Source organism: Oncorhynchus gorbuscha, linkage group LG06 (genome assembly GCF_021184085.1).
Source record: "Oncorhynchus gorbuscha isolate QuinsamMale2020 ecotype Even-year linkage group LG06, OgorEven_v1.0, whole genome shotgun sequence".
In the NCBI taxonomy this organism is placed as follows: domain Eukaryota; kingdom Metazoa; phylum Chordata; class Actinopteri; order Salmoniformes; family Salmonidae; genus Oncorhynchus; species Oncorhynchus gorbuscha.
Window position 1 is genome coordinate 84,126,565 of NC_060178.1, and position 25,587 is coordinate 84,152,151.

At 41.8% G+C, this 25,587-nt stretch overlaps 1 protein-coding gene across 1 annotated transcript in view; it reads left to right on the forward strand.

Moving 5' to 3' along the window:
* Window positions 1-25,587, forward strand: part of stxbp4 (syntaxin binding protein 4) — a 50,364-nt gene that overhangs the window by 16,478 nt on the left and 8,299 nt on the right. The window contains exons 11-18 of the mRNA XM_046354822.1: window positions 5,565-5,665; window positions 6,663-6,759; window positions 9,107-9,228; window positions 10,243-10,332; window positions 10,452-10,517; window positions 19,655-19,837; window positions 23,554-23,670; window positions 24,502-24,551. Of these exons, the coding sequence (XP_046210778.1) occupies window positions 5,565-5,665; window positions 6,663-6,759; window positions 9,107-9,228; window positions 10,243-10,332; window positions 10,452-10,517; window positions 19,655-19,837; window positions 23,554-23,670; window positions 24,502-24,551 (826 nt within the window). The remainder of the gene's footprint in view (window positions 1-5,564; window positions 5,666-6,662; window positions 6,760-9,106; window positions 9,229-10,242; window positions 10,333-10,451; window positions 10,518-19,654; window positions 19,838-23,553; window positions 23,671-24,501; window positions 24,552-25,587) is intronic.

The window sequence follows — 25,587 nt, forward strand, 5'->3', positions numbered from 1 at the left end:
ACCCCGTGAATTGAGGATATGGTATCGCATACCCCCTGCCAGAAACTGTGTAGTTTTGAACACTGCCAAGTGGAATGGAGGAATGTTCCTTCATCTGAGCCACATCTAAAACATAGGGAGGAGATATCTGGGTTGAACCCGTGTAGTCTAGATGGGGTGATATAGAGCTGATGGAGGAAATGAAACTGGATCAGTCTGTATCTGGAGTTCAATGTGGATGTAACCCCATCCCTGCATAGGTCACTCCATAGAGCCTCATCAAGATCAATACCCAGATCTCTCTCCCATCTAAGTCGGTGTTTATCTAGCCCAGGCAGTGTTAGTCCTGACATAAGAGCATCGTATACACGGGAAATGGTCTTGAACAGTGGTTGGTCTGCGTGGCAGAGTTGTTCAATAGGTGACATGTTAGGTAGGTTCCATTGTCCCTTGAGAGTCACCCTAATAAAGTTTCGTAGTTGTAGGTAGCTAAAGAAGTCCCTGTTAGGCAATTGGTATTTCTGTTTCAGCTGATCAAAAGACATAAGAACTCCCTCCTCGTAACAATGTTCCAGAAGAGTGATCCCCTTATCAGACCATGGTCTAAAGTTACTATTCTGGAAAAACATAGGGATCAATCTATTGTTCCATTAAGGGGTTTTAGGGGAAAGGAATCCCCCTCGTCCGAACAGCTCATGCATTTTGCACCATGCCAGGACAGAATGTATGATTAAAGGGTTGTCTGTGATGTTTTTTATAGATTTTCTGTCCCATTTGTAAAACAAATCTGCCCCAGTGTCATCATTTACCTCAAGCTTTTCAATGTTCAACCATGAGGGAGAGGGACCATTGTCAAACCTCTGAGCCAGAAACCTAGACTGTGCAGCCCAGTAGTACATTCTAAAATTGGGGAGGTTTAAGCCCCCTTGACTGTAATCAAGGGTCAGTTTATCCAGGCCAACCCTAGGGGTTTTGCCGTGCCAGATAAACCGTCTGGTCAGCTTGTCGAGAGAGGAAAAAAATGCTGCGGGAACAGGGATAGGGAGAGATTGAAACAGATATAGAAACCTGGGCAGGACATTCATTTTAATTACATTGATTCTTACAAAGGTCAACCTCCACCTTTTGCAACAAACTGGTCAGATTGAGTTTATAGAGGTTGTTCAGATTACCATCCACCATTATGCCCAAATATGTGAAGCCCATAGGTGACCATCTAAAAGGAAACTTGTGCTTGATGGTATGATGGTCAAAGACAGACAACGGTAAGATTTCGCTTTTATCAAGATTGACCTTATATATATGTATATATATGCCATTTAGCAGACGCTTTTATCCAAAGCGACTTACAGTTATGTGTGCATACATTCTACGTATGGGTGGTCCCGGGGATCGAACCCACTACCCTGGCGTTACAAGCGCCATGCTCTACCAACTGAGCTACAGAAGGACCTTATATCCAGAGAAAGAACTATAATACTGTAGTAGGATCTGCAAGTGAGAGAGGGAGTGTTCTGGGTTTGTTAGGAATAAGACAAGGTCGTCCGCAAAGAGTGATAATTTATGGGTATGGGGGCCCACCTCAAAGCCATGTATGTCAGGGCACGTTCTAATAGCCTCAGCCAACGGTTCGATGGCGAGGGCAAAGAGGTGGGGGCTAATTGGGCAACCTTGTCTGTTCCCCCTATAAAGAGGAGGAAGTAATCCCATTGGTAGCAATCCTAGCTTTAGGAGATTTGTAGAGTGATTTTATCAAATTTACAAACACGGTACCTAAACCGAAATTTTCCAAGACGCGAAAGAGGTATGGCCATTCAACCCTATCAAAGGCCTTTTCAGAGATTATTGGAGGACAATCTATTAATTATGAAGCCAGTCTGATCTGTGTTGACCAACAGGGGAAGACATGACTCCAATCTCTTAGATAGCATCTTGGTGACCAGTTTACAATCTGTGTTAAGGAGAGAGATTGGTCTATAGGAGGCGCACTTTAGCGGGTTTTTCCCTTTCTTGTGGATTACAGTAATCACTGCTTGAGAGAAGGACTCTGGAAAGCAGTTGTCTTCTCTGGCTTTTTTAAGTACCTCCATAAGGTAGGGGACCAACAGCTCCCTAAATTCTTTATAGAACTCTGGAGGGAAGCCATCCTCCCCAGGAGATTTATTAGAAGGTAAGGATTTAATGGCCTCCAACAATTCAGGGACTGAGAAGTGTTCACTCAGGCGCTCGCTGTCTTCCCCTGACAGGCATGGGAGGTTGAGAGAGGAGAGAAAGGAGTCTATCTCTGATAGATCATCGCTTGATTGGGAAGTGTAGAGGTCTTCATAGTATTTCTTAAAAGTATTATTAATTTCAGTAGGGTCGAAAGATATCTCTTTAGTGAGAGTTTCTATGGCATTAATTGTCCTCTTACTTTCCTCTGCTTTCAGTTGCCATGCCAATACTTTGTGAGCTTTCTCTCCAAGCTCATAATAACGCTGTTTTGATTTAGTGATGGCCCTCTCAGCTTGATATGTGTTCAGAATATTATATTTAAGTTTTTTATTTACCAAAAGCCTGTATAGATCTTTAGTCGGGCCTCTTTGTTAGGTTTTCTTTAGCTCGGAGATTTCAGATTCAAGAGCACTCAGTACCGCACCGTGTTTTCTCTTCAGCCCTTTAGTATAGGAAATAATCTGTCCCCTCAGGTAGGCCTTCAATGTGTCCCAAAGATTGAAGCTGTCAGGAGCAGAGGGTTTGTTTGTCAAAGTAAAAATATTGATCTGCTCAAAATTCTAAAGCAACAAAAAATTCTAAAGCAACAAAATTCAGGTTGCTTTAGAAGTGTAGAATTTAGTCTCCATCTATATGCTCCATTTACCTTGGTAGGAATGGAGATTGATAATACCAGAGGAGAATGGTCACTAAGCAATCTGGGGAGATACTCGACATCTAACACTCTATGAAACAGTTGTGTCGAAAGTAAAAAGTTATCTATGCGTGTGTGTGTCTTGTGTGGGTGTGAATAAAAAGAGTAGTCCCTATCCTGTGGGTGCAACTGTCTCCAGATGTCTAGTAAATTGAGATCTTTCATGAATGACATGGTGAGCTTGCCGGCTTTGGTAAGAAGTGAGGGTTTATCAGAAGACCTATCAAGAACTGTATCTAAACAAAAATTAAAATCTCCTCCAACCAGTAGCCATCCTCGTGGTGCTTGAGCAACCTGAAGGAAGACATTCTGAATAAACATATGGTCATTGAAGTTAGGAGCATAAATATTCAATAGGGTCCAAGACTCTGAAAACATATGCCCCTGCACCAAAACAAACCTGCCAGAGGGATCAGAGATGGTGTTGTTGACGCAGAAGGGGGATGTGTCTACTTATCAAAATTGCAGTTCCTCTTGCTTTGGACTTAAAAGAGGATGCAAAAACTTGTCCTACCCGTTCCCTCTTCAATTTCTTGTGTTCACTGGCTGTAAGATGTGTTTCTTGTAAAAACACAATGTCAGCCTTTAATTTCTTAAGGTATGTATAGACTCTTTTCCTTTTAATCGGGCTGTTAAGACCTTTTACGTTGAATGTGACATTTTAGTGGATTAAGCATAGGTTGGGTTTCAAATATGTAACTGAATAGAAATCTATCATAAGCAGATAATTGGGAAATGTTTCAACTTTGGTTTGAGCACAAAAGTGACCTGTGTGTCTCTTTAGGAAATAAACATTGAACATAGAAAAAAAATATAATAAAAATCCCACCCACCCCGATTGTCAGACTAGAACAACAGTCCCAACAATCAAACATGAATACACTTGTAGAGATACGTTGCTGCTCGCTTTCCATCTTGCTCTTACTAGCTAAACCTTGGCGTAAACTAAAACCTGCGAGCTCTCTAAATTGAAAACAAACGTTGTGAATAGATATTTATGGCTGAATATTTACTGCCCACGGTAAGGGCTGCTTGAGTCTCTTTACGAAAGATTAACATAAATGAGGGGGAAAGCAGTGGGCCTAAACCCACTTATTGCTTCGCCCAGTAGATATGGACTAAACCAAAATATACTCTCCTGTAAATGTAATAGAACTCACCCCGGGAAGATACGGTTAGTTGAAAATGTACAAATCAATTAAAGTGACCGGGAGATACCAGCAGTTCAATCCGGATAAGAGAAAACAAACGAACTGCATTTTATCCCCCAGAGAGACCGTCCTGGCTCAGACTCAGACGTTGCTCAGTTCTTTGAGAAAAGTATGCACTTCTCCCGGTGTGTTGAAGAGATGGCTTCGGCCTTTGTACTGAACTTTCATTCGCGCAGGGTGGATGAGGTAGCCGGTGATGTTCTTCTCCTTCAGTGCTTTGGCGGCAGGTCTGAACTGCTTGCGGCGTCTGGCGAGGTCCGCGCTCATATCCGGGAAAAGGCTGGCCCTCTTCTCATCGATGGCGATGTCCCCTTTGGCTCTTGCGAGTTGCAGTATCTTCTCTCTGTCTTGGAAACGGAGGAACCTGATCAGGACGGCTCGTGGGGGCTCATCTGGCCGGGGTTTCGGCGCTGATGTTCTGTGGGCGCGTTCGATTTCCAGCGGCTTGGTGAAGTTGATTATGCCTAGGACCTCCGGGATCCATTGAGTGAAGAAACGGACCGGGTCACGGCCCTCGCTGTCCTCTTTCAATCCCACCACACGGATATTACTACATCTACTCTGGTTCTCCATCTGATCTACTTTGTTTTTGAGGTAGGCATTGTCCTTTTGCAGTTGTGTCAAGACCTGGTCATGTCTAGCGATGGTATCTTCAACTGTGCTAATGCGCAGCTCTGCCTCAGTCGTTCTCAAAAGGAGATCATTCATGGAGGATTTCAGGTCGTCAATGGAAGAATGGAGTTCAGCCGATTTCTTATCGATTTTCAGAGAAAGACCTCTGTTACCATCCCGAATTTCCCGGAGGAGAGTAGCCAGCATGTCAGCAGGCTCGCAAGAGGCTGCTGAGCGCAACAGTCTGGAACTGTCGTCTGAGTTATGAGGGCTAATGCTAATCTTGCTAGCTGTAGCGTTATCGTTATCTTGGGAATCAACAACGTTTTGGTCGTCCTTCTTGCCTCTCGGTCGGGGGTCCATGGCTCTTTGGGAAGGTAAGTACTTGACAATTTATCAGCCGATGTTAGAATATTATTTCAACGTTGTTATTTAGGTAAAAATATAATAACTTTGAAGAGCTCGGTTTGTCAACGTCTGCTCAGCTCCACGGCATCACGTGTCTCATCGCTGAGCGTTTTTAACTGAACAACACATTTCCCACAAACGTTCTTGTACTGAAAATACTTTTGGTGGGTGTGCTGGTGTGTAGCTTGAAGCAACGAGTGATGCATTTAAAGAGCAGGTCTGCATTTTGAACCCATAACCCAACCCCAACTGGTCGTTCAGTAACGTTTCCGTTCAATTACACTTTCAATGTACTGAACGCAGACCTGTTCTCTCTCTCTCTCTCTCTCTCTCTCTCTCTCTCTCTCTCTCTCTCTCTCTCTCTCTCTCATGTAAATGCAATAAACATAAGTCATAAATGTCAAAGAAGAGATACATTAACACCTCACCTGTGTCCCGATACTCAGAATCCTACCCTGCCTGTCAGCCAAACAGCATCCAGCAAACACCACACAGGAAGTGCTCCCTCAGCTCCATCAGTCGCCTCAAACTGGAGAGGCTGGAGCAGGTGTGTGTGTGTGTGTGTGGAAGTTTGTGTATTTGTTAGCGTGTATTGGTGAACTGTACTGTCAGGTCCATAATGATTGGCACCCTTGATAAAGAGCAAAAAAGACTATAAATAAAAATGACAAACAATGAGCTATATTGTATGCACATAAATAAAGATGTTATACTAATACAATAGTTCAGAGAAAGAGCTTTTGTTTAACAAATAATAACTGTATAACTCACAGGAGGCTGGTGGCACTTTAACGGGCTTGTGGTAATGGCTGGAATGTAATGTGTGTAATGGTATCAAGCACATAGTTTCTATGTGTTTGATACCATTCCATTCGCTCTGTTCCTTCCATTATTATGAGCCATCCTCCACTGGTATGACTGTATGTGCCTGTACCTGAGGATTTGTGAGTATGTGTGTAGGAATGTTTGATTGTCTTGGTGTGTCTGTAGATGTATGTGTACAGTATGTATGTGGTTTGATGCTAGGGTCATTGCAGTGTAATGATTGTGTTGACTTTGACCCCTCCCTGCAGAGGCATTGCTCAATAAGCTATTACTGCTGCTGGCCAGTCATTTGCTCTGGCCTAATCAAATGGATGCCTACACTCTTTAAAAACAAATGTGCTATCTAGAACCTAAAAGGATTATTTTGGCTGTGCCCATAGAAGAACCATGTTTGGTTCCAGGTAAAACCCTTTTGGCTTCCACGTAAAACCCTTTTCACAGAGGGTTCTACCTGGAACCCTTTCTTCTAAGAGTGTACAGTCAAGCCAATGTGCATGTTACTGCGTGTGTGTGCGCACGTGTTGGGGTGCATGTTGTCCAAGCTGCTCCAATCCCTCTCCCACAACATCATTGGAAAATCGATAGGCACTATTCACATAAAGCACACTAGGTGTGCGTGTGTTTACTACTCTGTGTGTGTAGTCATGTGTGTATAAATGTGTGAGGGTGTGTGTCTTTGATACGGTGTGTGTAAACTATGTGTGTGTGTGTGTTGGCAGGCTCTGGATGCATTAGGACTGAATCCTACGGAGGCACAGAGACAGACGTTGAGGGCCAGACTGCGAACAGACCCTGCTGGGACCGTGGCCTACGCAGGTAAGACTACACTTCACCATAACCTTACCTGATCCTAACTCTAACCCTAAGCCTGCTGGGACAGAGGCCTACACAGGTAAGACTACACTTCACCATAACCTTACCTGATCCTAACTCCAACCCTAAGCCTGCTGGGACCGTGGCCTACGCAGGTAAGACTACACTTCACCATAACCTTACCTGATTCTAACTCTAACCCGAAGCCTGCTGGGACAGAGGCCTACGCAGGTAAGACTACACTTCACCATAACCTTACCTGATCCTAACTCTAACCCTAAGCCTGCTGGGACAGAGGCCTACGCAGGTAAGACTACACTTCACCATAACCTTACCTGATCCTAACTCTAACCCTAAGCCTGCTGGGACAGAGGCCTACGCAGGTAAGACTACACTTCACCATAACCTTAACTGATCCTAACTCTAACCCTAAGCCTGCTGGGACAGAGGCCTACGCAGGTAAGACTACACTTCACCATAACCTCCCTGATCCTAACTCCAACACTAAGCCTGCTGGGACCGTGGCCTACGCAGGTAAGACTACACTTCACTATAACCTTACCTGATCCTAACTCTAACCCTAAGCCTGATGGGGCCGTGGCCTACGCAGGTAAGACTACACTTTATCATAACCTTACCTTACCATAGCTCTAACCCTGCTCTGACCGTGGCCTACGCAGGTAAGACTACACTTCACCATAACCTTACCTGACCCTAACTATTATTCTACGCAGGCAAGATAACCCCTTACCTTACCTGACCCTTACACAGGTAACACATATCATGTCCCGCTATATCTAAACTATACTGTATAGATTCATGTGATTTTTTAAAATTTATTGAATGAAATCTTTTAAATTGCTTTTGTTAAGTTCCCCAAAAAGAAACCAAAAATCGTCGCTCAACAGAAATAGGGAACTACCAAATGACATTGAAAACCGAAACAGGTGGGGGTTTAAAATTGGTTCTGAAAGACATCCATGGGGGTGCCTACAGACTGCATTCTGACCAAGCAAACTTGTGTTAATGTGGTCTTAACACACACCCAGTAGATTTGCCTGATATCAGAAACTAAAGGAAAAGAACCCACACCAACGTAGGTAGGGGAGTGCAAATGACCGTGGAGCAAGCCAAGCAGGTGAGACAAGACTTAAACTTAAAAAGGAAGAGCTAGTGGTATCGCTCTTCCAACATCTCTCATGCTAACTGGAGCACTGGGCCAGCACAGGGGAAACTAACGACTAACTAACCAGGCGACAGGGGCAACACATCCTGACCAATGAGGAGGATTCCAATCAAGGCAAACCACACCCAAACAAAACCAACATCGTAATTGAAAACCAAATCAATCTAAACCCCAAAGCCTATAACACTTTCAACACCTCATGTGCATTCACATTGAATAGTGGTGTGTGCAATGTAGCGGCGGCAGCCTACCAGAAGAGATGGAGGCGTGGCCTATTGAAGGGGGGGTGGCTTTCACTTAATTGTTTGGCCACCCTTGAGAGTGAATATCATTCCAGGTAATGTCTTCTGTTGAGATGTTTTTTTTATTGTTATAATGTTCACTGACTGCACAGAATCTTAAATTACAGTACATCTGGGTAAGTATTGTCATACTAAAGAGCCTGGGAAGGTTTCCATTGATGAGATGGTCACCATTTGGTTAGAATATTGTAACCAGATAAAGTGAAACTTCACCGTTCGACATTATTTGGGGTGTTGTTCCAGTCTCCCTACATAATTATGATTGATGAGAGGCGTTTCAGACATAATTATGTACCATAGTGGTATTTGTTTATTTTCACGCTGGGAGAGGTCAACCAATTGCGTCATCGGTTGATTGAGCCTGCTGTCTGATCTAAAAGGGAATGAGGTCGAGTTTTGTAGAAATCATTGTGGCCTTTGTGTTCACCGATTGGGATAAAAACTCTTGCAGTGAGTAGATATGGTTGGCCTTCTTCAATAGAGCCATTGGACTTGTCTCAACGATGTTCTTATATGCCACGACATTGCATGATATCTAAGTTTACACGTTTTACCTGTCTGTAAAAAATTGTTGGAAAAATGGCTTGTGTCATGCACAAAGTAAATGTCCTAACCGACTTGCCAAAACTATAGTTTGTTAACAAGAAATTTGTGGAGTGGTTGAAAAAACAAGTTTTAATGACTCCAACCCAAGTGTATATAAACTTCTGACTTCAACTGTATGAATAATGTAGCATGTTTCTATTGAAACTTTAACAGGCAACAGTCTTTTCTTATGTGTTTTTCAGCGATACAAAATTGTGCAACGAGCATCTATATTCATAGATTGTGATTATAAAACACATGTTATTACTCTGTGCAGACTTTGAGACACTGACACGGGAGCTGTTCAAGCTTCAGTTTGAGGAGTCAGGGGCCGGAGGTCAAGGCTCCAGGTTCGTGTCCGATGACCTCTCCAGTCTCCTAGAGTCACCTACCAACACGGTAGGAGATATTAATACTGTACACTTTAGCCTCTAGGGTTTTCTTCTGTGAAGACGTCAAAGCTCATGCATTTGTAGTTGGTTAAGTGCACATCAGACTGCGAAATTTCAAATGGGTATGATGATTTGAAGCTCTGTCTTTATGCTAAGGTGGCGATGGGCAACTCTAGTCCTGATTGGTGATACACTTTTGCCCCAGCAAACATACCTGACTCCAATAATCAACTAATAATGGTCTTTAGTTTAGAATGCAATTAATTTAGTCAGCTATATGGCTGGGTGAAAAGTGTGACACCAATCAGGCCCTGAGGACTAGAGTTGCCCATCCCTGCACTAACAGTGTTTCTCTATTGTAACATTCCTGTTTGCTGTAGTAAACATCCATGTGTACAGTGTAGTAGTGGTTATGGATGTCGACCTGTTGATGCTCTGCTTGAAGGTGATTAATGTGTGTAGTAGTGTGATTGTACAATATATGTTTGCAGTAAAGTCTTCAGTAACCGATCTATTAGGGGTTTTGGGACACCCATCTGTTGGGACATCCATCTGTTCCATGTATTTGAACTGTTCCAGAGCTAGAACACCTGATTCAACTGGTCAACTACTGTAATTATCAAGCCCATGTTAGGTGCACCAGGTGAGCTAGTTCAGGACAACAACAAAGTTGTGAAATATCTAGGGGTCCCCGAGGATCGGTTTGAAAACCACTGGCCTATATGCATGTGTTCCTATGTTGTAGTGTGTGTGTGAGAGTGTAATACAGACTGTAACTAAATCATGTAGTAACATGTTATTTTAATGATGTGTTCCTGTGTTGATGCTATACATGCTGGTAATGCCTGTTTGATGTAAAGCTTTTGACAAGTTGTTAGTCCCATGTTCCGTTGCTGTGATTGTGTGAAGTAGAGCCTTTATTCATGTCCCTGTCTTCCTGTCTCTCCAGATCATACTTCACTGTTAGATCAGCCTTCACTGTCTCTGTCTAATAATGTCCCTGTTGTCCTGTATCTGTCAGCCTTCACTGTCTGACTCTGATGACCTGGAGGAGATGGAGAGACTGAGGAAAGACCACATCGAGGCTCTGAGAGACATCAAGAAACTACAGGTATCACAGGAGTTAGAGAAATCAAACATTAGTAGGTCAGAAAACAGGAACATTTGTGTGTAGACTTTAGAGAATATATAGACTTTTTGATTTTCTTGCCGTGTCTCTACATTCTCCAGGAGCAGTTGGCAGAGTCAGAGAGATTTCACCTGCAGATGCAGGAAGAGCTGAACATGGTCAAACAGGTGATTTTAGTATATTTTATCTGACCTTACACATACATCTGAAGCTCACTTACTGGAAGTTAGCTGGTTTTGTTGAGCTTTTTTGGGGGGTGCGTAGTTTGCCCATTCACCAGAGGGCGCTCTGCACAAGCATGCACACTTACATACATGCGTTTTATTCTGTAGGGTTCTTTGTCTTATGAAGAAGCAGAGAACAAACCAGACACTTGAGGCCATATCAGTCTGCTGAGGGGAGGACGGCTCATAATAATGGCAGAAACCGAGCAAATGGAATGCCATCAAACACCTGCAGACAGTGTGTTTGATGTGTTTGATACCATTCCACTCCAGTCATTACCACGAGCCCGTTCTCCCCAATTAAGGTGCCACCAACCTCCTGTGCTTGAGTCCAACTGACGTTTTGTTAATGACCGGTCGTGAAGAGGTAGCATAAGACTAGCATGCAATCTTTTAAATGCATGTTTCTAGATTACAGTTTATATTCAGCAAGCGATGGTGTTTTCTTGGTCTTAGACTGTGGACTTCATACAAGATTGTCCAGGTTTGTCTTGTGGATGACCATGTCTGAAATCTGCCTTGCCTACTACTTGCTAACGACGTACTGTACTAATCTTACTACATACTATTTAGAACGTACTTTTTTTAGTAAAAACGCAGTAAGCAACGAATATAAACTAAGCTCATCCATACTAAGAATGCATCATGTTCTTTTTAATTAACTAGGGAAGTCAGTTAAGAACAATTCTTATTTACAATGACTGCCTACCCCAGCCAAACCCTAATCCGGATGATACTGGGCCAATTGTGCGCAACCCTATGGGACTCCGATCACGACATGTTGTGACAGAGCCTGGAATCGAACCAAGGTCTGTAGTGTCGCCCCTAGCACTGAGATGCGCCACTCGGGAGCCCCTAATGTGTAATTGCGTTAATTCCCGCCATTCGTTCGTTTTTGTACAGCACGTCCCTTTATCTGATTATCAGCTGTTGTCAAACGCACGTGGGTAGAGAAAGACAATTCTCTTCCTCAACCGCGTGCGGAGAATTCTAGTAGATGAAAAGCCAAAATTAGTATGACATCCTGGCATTTACTACATTTGACATTTCACATGCTGTAACACTTTCTATTTTTGCATACCCAAAAACCCTGCTATTTATGGTAGAATGCATCAAGGGGTATTCGGACACGGCCGATAAACTGATAACCCATGAGCATCACATACTGCATACACCCAACCACATGAGCGTCACATACTGAAACCAACAAACCCCTCATTATGAACTCCTTAATTCGCTACGGGACCCTAGAGCAGTCACACACTCTCTCAAACTTCCCCTCCATGCATGTCGTCATCATTCCTAAGCATCTTTTCTCTCTGAGTGTGTTGAGAACATGGGATTTAAGCACGTACTGTATTGTAGTAGCACCGAGGCAATACTCACCGTGTGTAGGAGGGAGAAACGGACGGCACCGTGTAGGGTTACTGTATGATGTGTGAGCCTACAGGGAACATAGAGATGCGGGTGCACCCTAAATAGATCCTCCCTGTATTGTGAGTCATTGACACAGCACACCTCTTCTTCTCTCTGGTTGCATCCCAAATGACACTCTATTCCCTATATAGTGCACTACTTTTGACTAGGCCCATTGTAGTGCAATTAGGGGATAGTGTGTCATTTGGGACTCATCCTCTGAAGCATAAAGCACACAGATCAATTTCCAAATGTAATATATCCCAACAGGCACTAGGATAGTAACATATTTATTCGGTTTCTCCATATCCCTCTATCTTCCTCCTGTACATCATGTTCATCATGACACTGATTGCATATTATGTAGTCACTACCTGGTTATCAGATTAAGTTCTACACCAGGGCTGCCCAATACTGGTCCTGGAGGGCTGAAACATTTCAGTTTTTTGTTTCTACCTGATAGTTAATTGCACTCAACTGGTGTCCCAGATCTGAATTAGTCCCTGATTTAAAAGGAGAGGATGGAAACCAGAAGTGTTTTGGCCCTCTGGGACCAGGTTTGGGCAGAAGTACAAGCAAACCATTGTAAATAAAGATTACGAATACATCTAGAGCTTCTTGTTGGAGTCCCTCTTGCAGACCCAACATGAGCTACTGCCTCTGCAACATAAATAATTGTTGCTACTATAGGCCATATTACATAGACATGTAGGCTACACTTACACTACCGGTCAAAAGTTTTAGAATACCTACTCAATCAAGGTTTTTGAAATTTATTTTTTACTATTTTCTACATTGTAGAATAATAGTGAAGACATCAAAACTATGAAATAACAAATGGAATCATGTAGTAACCAAAAAGTGTTGAACAAATCCAAATATATGTTATATTTGAGATTCTTCAAATAGGCACCCTTTGCCTTGACAGCTTTGCACACTCTTGGCATTCTCTCAACCATCTTCACCTGGAATGCTTTTCCAACAGTCTTTTCCTTCACTCTGCGTTCCGAATTATCCCAAACCATCTCAATTTGGTTGAGGTCTGGGGATTGTGGAGGCCAGGTCATCTGATGCAGCACTCCATCACTCTCCTTCTTGGTAAAATAGCCCTTACATAGCCTGGAGGTGTGTTGGGTCATTGGCCTGTTGAAAAACAAATGATAGTCCCACTAAGCCCAGATGGGAATGGCGTATTGCTGCAGAATGCTTTTGTAGCTATGCTGGTTAAGTGTGCCTTGAATTCTAAATAAATCAGTGTCAGCAGCAAAGCACCCCCACACCATAGCACCACCTCCTCCATGCTTCACGGTGGGAAATAAACATGCAAAGATCATCCGTTCACCCACACCGCGTCTCACAAAGACACAGCGGTTGGAAACAAAAGTCTTACATTTCACTCCAGACCAAAGGACACATTTCCATCAGTCTAATGTCCATTGCTCATGTTTCTTGGCCCAAGCAAGTCTCTTCTTATTATTTGTGTCCTTTAGTAGTGGTTTCTTTGCAGCAAATCGACCATGAAGGCCTGATTCACGCAGTCTCCTCTGAACAGTTGATGTTGAGATGTGTCTGTTACTTGTTCTCTGTGAAGCATTTATTTGGGCAGCAATCTGAGGTGCAGTTAACTCTAATGAGCTTGTCCTCTGCAGCAGAGGTAACTCTGGGTCTTCCATTCCTGTGGCGGTCCTTATGAGAGCCAGTATCACCATTGCGCTTGATGGTTTTTATGACTTCACTTGAAGAAACTTTCAAGTTCTTGAAATGTTCCATACCGACTGACCTTCATGTCTTAAAGTAATGATGGACTGTCGTTTCTATTTGCTTATTTGAGCTGTTCTTGCCATGATATGGACTTGGTCTTTTACCAAATAGGGCTATCTTCTGTATACCACCCCTACCTTGTCGCAACACAACTGATTGGCTCAAATGCATTAAGAAGGAAAGAAATTCCACAAATTAACCTTTAAGAAGGCACACCTGTTAATTTAAATGCATTCCAGGTGACTACCTCATGAAGCTGGTTGAGAGAATGCCAAGAGTGTGGAAAGCTGTCAAGGCAAAGTGTGGCTATTTGAAGAATCTCAAATGTGAAATGCATTTAGAATTGTTTAACACTTTCTTTGGTTACTACATGATTCCATGTGTTTTTTCATTGTTTTGATGTCTTCACTATTATTCTACAATGTAAAAATATAGAAAAAAACTTGAATGAGTAGGTGTTCTAAAACTTTTGACCGGTAGTGTACATGTATATTGAACAAAAATATAAACGCAACAATTGCAAAGATTGAGTTACAGTTCATATAAGGAAATCAGTCAATTGAATTTAATTCATTAAGCCCTAGTCTATGGATTTCACATAACTGGGTAGGGATGCAACCATGGGTGGTCCTTGGAGGGCGTAGGCCAACCCACTGGGGAGCCAGGCCCAGCCAATCAGAATTACGAAGCAGGATGGTGGAGGTCCTGGGCAGGTGTGGTTACACGTGGTCTGCGGTTGTGAGGCTGGTTGGACGTACTGACACATTTTCTAAAACAACATTGGAGTCAGCTTATGGTAGAAATTAACATTCAATTCTCTGACAAAATCTCTGATTGACATTCCTGGAGTCAGCATGGCAATCTGTAACTGCATTGTGTGACACAACTGCACATTTTAAAGTGGCCTTTTATTGTCCCAAGCACAAGGTGCACCTGTGTAATGAATGTGCTTTTTAATCAGCTTCTGCTTTTTGTGTGTATGGAACATTTATAGTATTTTTTTATTTTAATTTCATGCAACATGGTACCGACACTTTGCTTTTATATTTTTCTACAACGCTTTATATAAATTTGAATTATCATCTACTTTGTCACATATGCGTTATTTGATTCAAGGACCAACAATGGAGAGTTTTTTTTTTTCTTCCTCAAATTAAACCTTGCCCCTAAGGGAATTGCTTGTGCCTGTTGTTTTTTTCTGCTATCAAACACTTGAGCTCAAAAGGATGCATTGCCTTTCCGTTGAATCCATAAGAACGCTAAAGCTTTGCCTGGGATTTAACTCACCGTCTCGACACTTGCATCAGAAGAAAGAGAACAAAGATAACTTGATGGGTGTTAATTTTTTGTGGAATTGAAAAAAGTAATAATTTAATACAGTTGAAATGTTTACAAATTAGATGCGCTGAAATGAAGGCAACTAGTGGAAAAAACACTTGGATTATAGCGATATTATGTATTTTCTCGCAAACAATGTAAAGTATGTTTAGATAGGTACAATGTTTTTTATTTATTTTAATAGGCAAGTCAGTTAAGAACACATTCTTATTTTCAATGACGACCTAGGAACAGTGGGTTAACTGCCTGTTCAGGGGCAGAACGACAGATGGTGTACCTTGTCAACTCAGGGATTTGAACTTGCAACCTTTCGGTTACTAGTCCAACGCTCTAACCACTAGGCTACCCTGCTACCCAAGCGTGTTGATTTTGAATCTGAGAGTATCCTGCTATTAACACACTTGTTGAATTATGCAAGTGAACAAGACACCAACAGTAATTATTGAGGCAGTCTAGACAGTGCAGGTAGGGAAGATGGCACAAGTGTTTGATGGTTGCAGCCCTGTTCCTCCCCTTTATGTTAATTTATGCATACAGTGCCTTGCGAAAGTATTTGGCCCCCTTGAACTTTGCGACCTTTTGCCACATTTCAGGCTTCAAACATAAAGATATAAAACTGTATTTTTTTGGTACACACAGGTGGATTGTATTTATCATCATTAGTCATTTAGGTCAACATTGGATCATTCAGAGATCCTCACTGAACTTCTGGAGAGAGTTTGCTGCACTGTAAGTAAAGGGGCTGAATAATTTTGCCCGCCCAATTTTTCAGTTTTTGATTTGTTAAAGTTTGAAATATCCAATAAATGTCGTTCCACTTCATGATTGTGTCCCACTTGTTGTTGATTCTTCACAAAAAAATAAAGTTTTATATCTTTATGTTTGAAGCCTGAAATGTGGCAAAAGGTCGCAAAGTTCAAGGGGGCCGAATACTTTCGCAAGGCACTGTATATGCAAATATACTATCTTTATGTAAATTAGGCACACATAATTATCTTTATATGAACACAGAATATAATAAAGAAAGTGTATAAATGAGTGCATTCTAATAAAAGTAAAACTCATTATTTGTCTGTGCCAGTTAAATATTTTATGTGTAATAATTCAGTCAATATCTGAGGATTCTAACATTTTTAAAAGTTTGGAGTATCTTCACCCATTATCCATCTGTTGCATTAATTAGAAATATATTTTTTACTTATTACCTCTTTTTCCCCCCAATTTTGTGATATCCAATTGGTATTTACAGTCTTGTCCCATCGCTGCAACTCCTGTACGGACTCGTAGAGGCGAAGGTCGAGAGCCATGCGTCCTCCGAAACACGACCCTGCCAAGCCACACTGCTTCTTGACACACAGCCCGCTTAATCCGGAAGCCAGCCGCACCAACGTGTTGGAGGAAACACCGTACGACTGCCGACGGAAGTCAGTATGCATGCTCCCGGCATGCCACAAGGAGTCGCTAGAGTGCAATGGGACAAGGACATCCCGGCCGCCAAACCCTCCCCTAATCCGGACGACGTTGAGCCAATTGTGCGGCACCTCATGGGTCTCCCAGTCGCGACACAGCCTGGGATCAAATATTATAAATGTTTTTAAAACCTTTTTAACAATTTTGATGACTGTTGCTAAGTGCACAATATAAGAAATAGGGTGCCATTTGGGATGCTGCCTTTTAAGAGCTCTGTATAGTGCTCCCTGCAGACTCAGCAGCTTCAGGCTCAGAGGGTAGCAGTATTACAGAACTAAATCCCTGCTGTCATCCCAGCCAGCACACAGAAAACATTACACAAGCGGATAAAGAAAATACATAATTTACTAGTAAAACAACTGAATTATGTATTGAATAGATCCAGGGACATGTCCTGCTGTTGCTATTTTGTGAAGGTTTACAACGCCATCTGATAAATCCATGTTTGACCAGTTTGCATGGGGTTTGGTTAAATTTTTTATTAAGGCTCTTTTGTAGAGCTGAGGGGAAAAGGAGAGGCACAGACTAACAGTATATAAAGATACAATATTGAGGGCTTACTCAGTGTTTAGAGTTACAGCTTGTATGTTGCTCTGCCCTATCGTGCCCTTCCTGTGTACTGATGCTGTTGGTCATTGCTAACTCGGGAAACTCATTCACATGACTGTGAGATGTATCCCAGCTTAAGTGATCTTATCCCTTGCTCTCTAGCTCTCTCTCCTTCTGTTCTCTGAACGTTGGTTCTGAGAATATATAGAATTCCCAGTATTCCAGTCACAGGAACAGCTGGTGTGTGTGTGGGGGGAGGGGAAAGTCAATGAATGTGTGTATGTGCCCATTTACTTGTGTGTGTGCACATGTGTTCCATGTAGGGAACACCAGGGGAGATCTAGGTCACAGAGAGTTAGGTGTTTATTTTTAGCCAACAGCAGGGATCAGCATTGACCACAAGCACACAAACACACAGAGAAATAGTTTGTGGAAGAAAATAAATAAATCCATCAGACTTTATAACTGGACGGCTATATAGAGGTTTTCCACATACCTACAGATTGATAATAGAACATTGGCTAGAGGGTTTGAACTTTGAACTAACTGACAGACTAATGCATGTTATGCCACTAGGCTGACGAAACATTGTTTTTTTTTAAGTCTTCAGAGGCATCGACATCCCATGTTTGTTTTTTTTTAACCATGAACTGCAACTCAATATTACGCTACAGCTTGTATAGATTGGCCACAACACACGTGAGCCTTCTGTGTCAATTATCTACCGTTTTATCATAGTATCAGGTACGGCTAGGAGTTCTTTCAGGTCAAGTGGTCATTACATAAACTTATGTAATTATGTAGGTTAGTCTGTCAGGTTGTCTCTCTCTCCAAGGTAGTCCCATCATCCGTCATGTGTCACTAGCATGTTTACTCTAGCGTCTTAACACCACTCTAGCGTGTTAACACTAGAGTGTTGATTATCGTGTTGACTCAGATCTAGCCTGTTAACACCACTCTAGTGTGTTGACTGTACTTTAGCGTGTTGACTGCACTAGATTGTTGACTCTCATCTAGCGTGTTGACTCTCATCTAGCGTGTTGACTCTACTCTAGTGTGTCGACTCTATTCTAGCATCTTAACACCACTCTAGCGTGTTAACACTAGTGTGTTGATTATCGTGTTGACTCAGATCTAGCCTGTTAACACCACTCTAGTGTGTTGACTGTACTCTAGTGTGTTGACTGCTCTAGCGTGTTGACTGCACTAGCGTGTTGACTCTCATCTAGCGTGTTGACTCTCATCTAGCGTGTTGACTCTCATCTAGCGTGTTGACTCTACTCTAGTGTGTCGACTCTATTCTAGCATCTTAACACCACTCTAGCGTGTTAACACTAGTGTGTTGATTATCGTGTTGTCTCAGATCTAGCCTGTTAACATCCCTCTAGTGTGTTGACTGTACTCTAACGTGTTGACTGCTCTAGCGTGTTGACTGCACTAGCGTGTTGACTCTCATCTAGCGTGTTGACTCTCATCTAGCGTGTTGACTCTCATCTAGCGTGTTGACTCTACTCCAGTGTGTTGACTCTACTCTAGCGTGTTAACACCACTTTAGCGTGGTGACTCTGCCTTAGCTTGTTGACACCGCCCTAGCGTTTTGACACCACTCTAGCGTATTGAATCTGCCCTAGTGTGTTAACACCACTTTAGCGTGTTGACCCCGCTCTAGCATGTTGACTTTGTTCTAGTGTGTTAACACCACTCTAGCGCGTTGACTCTAGTGTGTTGACTCTGCTCTAGCGTGTTGACTCTGTTCTAGCGTGTTGACTCTGCTCTAGCGTGTTGACTCTACTCTAGCTGGTGATGAGTGAGGGAGACCTGCAGTGGTGTAAAGTACTGAAGTAAAAATACTTTGGAGCACTACTTAAGTAGTTTCGGGATATCTGTACATTACTTTGCTATTTATATTTTTCACAACTTTTACTTTTACTCCACTACATTCCCAAAGAAAATAAGGTACTTTTTACTCCATACATCAGGGATAACACCCAAAAGTGTGGGAGTGTGCCCGCCTTTCCGTAAAAAACAATAAGACAATTGTGGCGCCTAGTTTGCTTAATATGAGGATTTTGATGTATAGCATTTACTTTGTACTTTTACTCAAGTATCAACACTTTTCCACCACTGTATTTAAGTACATTTTAAACCATATACTTTTAGACTTTTACTCAAGTAGTATTTTATTGGGTGACTTTTACTTGAGTCATTTTCTATTAAGGTATCTTTCACTTTTACTCAAGTATGACACTCGGTACATTTTCCACCACTGGAGACCTGTTTGTGGGTGTCAGTGTCACACACCTCAGAACACTTTTATCCTCTAGCAGAGAATTACAAAAGAAAGCTAAAATGCCTCTGAAATAGGACAAAATCATTTAAGAGACAAATTAAAGCAAAGCACCGTTTCTAGATAAATAATGTAGAATCCTTTTCATTCATTCAAGCAGTAAAATGTTCCAACACAAGTTCAAAGTGCACTGAACTTTTACCTACAGCATATTCCTGTGCCTGTTTGACTCTCCTCTCCTCGTCACTCTCCCTGGTAGGAGGTAAAGTCTGGGACGGATGAGAGCCGTGCTCTGCGGAGCCGGATCCACCTGGCTGTAGCAGCCCAGAAGCAGGCCAGGGGGATGGAGATGGATTATGAGGAGGTGATCCATCTCCTGGAGGCTGAGATAGCCGAGCTCAAGGCCCAGAGGAACGAACAGCAGCAGCCCGGCCAGGCTAAGGTAACAGACTGGTTCTCAAATCATACCCTATAATCCCTATTGCATTACTTTTGACCAGAGCCACTATTCCCCGTGTATTGCACTACTTTTGACCAGTGGAGTAAAGTACTTAATTAAGTATCTGTACTTTACCATTTATGTTTTGCCAACCTTTACTTCACTACATTCCTAAAGAAAATGTACCTTTTTACTCAATGCACACACTTATCAAGAGAACATGTGGTCATTCCTACTGCCTATGATCTGGCGGACGAAACACAAATGCATAATTTGTAAATTATGTCTGAGTAAATTTTTTAAACAAGAAATGGTGCCGTTTGCTTTGTTTAATATAAGGAATTTGAAATGATTTGTACTTTTACTTTTGATACTTAAGTATATTTGATCAATTACATTTACTGTTGATATTTAACTCTTAGAACCACCCATCCCGGATCCGGTATATTTGTAATCATTAACGCTGAATAGCACAGTCAAATAATATTAATAGAAAATATTCATATTCATGAAATCACAAGTGAAATATAGCGAAACACAGCTTAGCCTTTCGTTAATCACCCTGTCGTCTCGGAATTTGAAATTATGCTTTACAGCGAAAGCAATACAAGCGTTTGTGTAAGCTTATCGATAGCATAACAAAACAATAAGTACACCTAGCATCAGGTAACTTTGTCACGAAAATCAGAAAAGCAATCAAATGAATTGTTTACCTTTGATCTTCGGATGTTTTCACTCACGAGACTCCCAGTTAGACAACAAATGTTCCTTTTGTTCCATAAAAGATATTTTTTATATGCAAATACCTCTGTTAGTTTGTTGCGTTATGCCCAGGAATCCACCGGAATGAGCGGTCACGACAACGCAGACAAAAATCCAAATTATATCCATAAGGTACACAGAAACATGTCAAATGTTTTTTATAATCAGTCCTCAGGGTGTTTTTCAAATATCTATTCAATGATATATATCAACCGGGACAGTTGGCTTTTCACTATGCGCACAAATCACTCTGAGAGCCCCCACCTGTCCACTTACGCAATGTGGTCGTTCACGCTCATTCTTCAAAATAAAAGCCTGAAATTATGTCTAAAAGCTGACACCTTAGGGAAGCCATTGAAAAAGGAATCTGGTTGATATCCCTTTCAATGGGCAATAGGGATGCAGAGGAACACAGGGGTTTCAAAATAAGAGTCACTTCCTGATTGGATTTTCGCTTTTCGATTTTCGCTTTCGCTTGAAATATCAGTTCTGTTATACTCACAGACAATATTTTTACAGTTTTGGAAACTTTAGAGTTTTTTATCCTAAGCTGTCAATGATATGCATATTCTAGCATCTAGTCCTGAGAAATAGGCCATTTACTTTGGGAACGTTATTTTTCCAAACATAAAAATAGTGCCCCCTAGCTTCAAGAGGTTAAGTATATTTACAACCAAATACTTTTAGACTTTTACTTAAATAGTATTTTACTGGGTAACTTTTACTTGATTAACTTTCTATCAAGGTATCTATACTTTTACTCAAGTATGGCAATTGGGTACTTTTTCCACCACTGCTTTTAACCAGAGCAACTATTCTCCATGTAGTGCACTTCTTTAGACCAGAGCTACTATAGCCTACACACTTGTTAATATAACTATTGTCACCCATAGCGCACTACTTTGGACCAGAGAATACTTTTGAGAAGCAGAATTGCCATTAAACCTGTCAACCGCCATCCTTGGATTTAAGACCCCCTTCTCTCTTTCCTCTTTCTCTGTTGAGCATAAAACCCATGCCCAGACTGAGGTAACAGACTACGCTACATTCCCCTGTTGGAATAATTAACAGTCTATTCCTCAAAAGCATGTATTATTATCTTGGTGTAAGGTATCAACCACAGGGAGCTCTGCTAGATCTGAGGGGCCTTGGTATACCCTGTTCTCTCTATCTGTACCTGTCTCTCTGTATGTGTCTTTGTCTCTGTTTCTCTCTCACACTCTCTCTCTTCCCCTGTCTTCAAAGGAAGTAGTTCCTTCATCTCCCTTCCTTCCATTTGTCTGTATTTCCTTCTGTCCATCCTGTCATCCAGTGTGTCAAGCCCACCCAAACCCTGCTGGACCCTGCTCCTGGTTCCTTCCTTTCCTCCCTGTGTGAGTCCGTTCCAGGTTCCTCCCTCTCCCCTGTGCTGAGAAAAGTCTGCTCATGATTTCCCTCCTCTTCCTGTCCGAGTCTGCAGGATTTACTCCTTCACCATGTGAGTAAAATAAATGTAGACCCATCTCATCATTCTTAACTTCTCTCCCTTGCTTTCCCTCTCCCTCCTGTCACTCCTCACCCTCCCATACTGTGTGAGTCCGCACCAGATCCCCAATCCTCTGGTCTGTGATCCTGTTCCAGGTTTTCTCCATCCTGTTCGGGAGACCTTTACCTGGACCATAATTATATCACCAGTTACACTTTTGGCACGTAGCCTACATGAAACGTATCACACTTTTGGCACGTAGCCTACATGAAAGGTATCACACTTTTGGCACGTAGCCTACATGAAAGGTATCACACTTTTGGCACGTAGCCTACATGAAACGTATCACACTTTTGGCACGTAGCCTACATGAAACGTATCACACTTTTGGCACGTAGCCTACATGAAACGTATCACACTTTTGGCACGCAGCCTACATGAAACGTATCACACTTTTGGCACGCAGCCTACATGAAAGGTATCACACTTTTGGCACGCAGCCTACATGAAACGTATCACACTTTTGGCACGTAGCCTACATGAAACGTATCACACTTTTGGCACGCAGCCTACATGAAACGTATCACACTTTTGGCACGCAGCCTACATGAAAGGTATCACACTTTTGGCACGTAGCCTACATGAAACGTATCACACTTTTGGCACGTAGCCTACATGAAACGTATCACACTTTTGGCACGTAGCCTACATGAAACGTATCACACTTTTGGCACGTAGCCTACATGAAACGTATCACACTTTTGGCACGTAGCCTACATGAAACGTATCACACTTTTGGCACGCAGCCTACATGAAACGTATCACACTTTTGGCACGCAGCCTACATGAAAGGTATCACACTTTTGGCACGCAGCCTACATGAAACGTATCACACTTTTGGCACGTAGCCTACATGAAACGTATCACACTTTTGGCACGCAGCCTACATGAAACGTATCACACCTTTGGCACGCAGCCTACATGAAACGTATCACACTTTTGGCACGTAGCCTACATGAAACGTATCACACTTTTGGCTGTCACAGAAAAGTCAATAAAAACTTTTGCTATAGTTTTTAAATAATTTAACTATCAATGAATGACACTTTATTGAAAATATGTAATGTTATTGAAAATTAGGGCTGTTAATCCCAGGATTTGTTGTGATTAATCAAGATGAATCACAAATTCAGATTTAGCTCAAATTGAGCTGTAATTTAAAGTTTGTTATAAAATTTGGTATATTGATAATCACACTTTAACTTCACTGTCAACTTGATTTGACATCGCATTGTTGTTTTTAGCTGTATAGATGTATTTTGGACATTTTCAGTGTATTTTGAACACTTTCAGACAATACGATTTAATCACAATAATAAAAAATAAATAAAAAATACAGACAATCTTTCAATTTCTGAATTAAAACCCATCCAGATGCAGGCCATTCAGTAGAACCCCTGCTGATGACCTAGTGTGATGTCCTTCCTGATAGGATGAGGTGGAGGAGCTGAAGAAGAGAGTGGCCGTTCTGGAGTGTCAACTACGTAAGAACGAGGGGGCCAAAAAGGGGTTTGAGGTGTCCATGGGAAAACTGCTCAACTTTGTGGAGGTACTGTATGTGTGTGTACTGTGATTACTGAATGTCAACACTAGCTCTCTCGAAGACCATTACTTCATATCTAGTTTACAATGTGTGAAGGGAAACAGATTTGAATTCATATCATTCACATCCTCAGAAAGAAAATACAGAAATATAAAGACAAACTGAAATTAGCATTTACATCTCTGAATAATGACAAGTTTATAAATAGCAGACCTGGGTTCAAATACGTATTTTCTAGTGTATTTGAGTATTTTCAAAAATTGTAGCTGAATAAACTACTTCTATTTGAACTATTTTTTTCAAATAATTTCCTATAAATACTCCTTTAAAATATTTTCAAATACTTATTTCCAAGAACATAGCAAATACCCCTTGAACCAAACTGACCTGGATTTAAATGCATGGGAGTATTTTAATATGTGTATTTGAAAATACACTTGTCTTTGTATTTGATTATTTTCAAATACATGCCAATATTTTCCAACTGTATTTCAAAATATTAAAATCCAAATATTTACTTTGAAATGTATGTGAAAGTAATTTAAATACTTTAATAGTATTTGAACCCATGTCTGATAAATAGGGTTGTAGTGTTCAGAAAAGTGGACGCGTCTAATGTGTCCCAAATGGCGCCCTATTCCCTACAAATAAGAATTTGTTCTTAACTGACTTGCCTAGTTAAATAAAGATAAAATAAAAAATATAGTGCACCCCTTTTGACCAGAGCCCTATGTATATGCCCTGGTCAAAAGTAGTGTACCATAGGAAATGGGAGTGTCATTTGAGACGCATATATCAACTAAAATAATATGTACGTTTACATTCCTTCCCATTTAGAATGTTCAAGACTTCCTCATTGAAAACCAAGGTCCCGTGAAGAGCTGTAGGTAAGAATGTGCATTGTGCACATTTCTAGTGAATCATGTCTGCTTCTTCTGCTTCTTTCTTCAATAGTGGGCTATCTTTCAGATAATCTCATTCATTCACAGTGTATACACCCTTACGAAAAAAACACATGATCTCACATGATATTTCCACATGTTTTGTTCATGTGAAATCATTTGAAACCATGTGTTTTTTTTAGCATTTACATCTCTGAATAATGACAAGTTTATAAACATGCGATGATGTGGACTTTCACTTGTGAAACAATGTTTTTTTGCATTCGGCGGGGGAGAGTGAACTATTGATGGTTAATTCACCTTTGATGGAGCTGTGTCATAGTGCAGCAGATCACCTGGGGGTGGATTGGCCATCTTCTCCCCTGCAGCGGCGTTCCGGCAGGTTTGGGGGAAAGTATTTACCTCCTGTCCTTGCAGCGGTGAAGCGTCACTTACCTGTTTAAAGATTTTGCCGATGAGCTAAAGGCGACCTGGGATTCCCCTCATTCAGCCAGACTGATACTATCAGGTTATGGTGAGTTCATAAATGTAGAGGGTATAGAGGAGGCGGGGTTCATCTTCACACTGCCAATGGATGGAAAGCTAGCGAGCTACTTAGCTCCAGATGCTAACAAGGGGTCTAATCCTAGCACTGTGCTTCCAAATAAACAGTGCCGGTTCTCGGCGGATCAGCTGGACAAAGTGTACCAGGGTGACGGTGTGACGGCCCGGTCGTTGAATGTGGTCACAATGCTGCAGATGTATCATATCGTTTTGCTACAGGAGCTGAATAAGACCATGGAGGTGGGGGAAGCCGCCTCCAGAGCGTCTCGATGAAAGCCATGCTATGGCTGATTTTGTGCTGTGTCTGTCCCGCTGTTCTATTCTGGCTGTGTGGAAAAGTATGGAGGCTCAGGGCCACCTCTAGTTGATGTATTCTTGGATTCCTGAGAGGGACAGTTTCACCAACAGAGTTGTTTGGCTATGGAGTCCTTACAGGCCTGTTTCGAGGACAAACAAAAGTCCTTCGCAGGGGTGACGC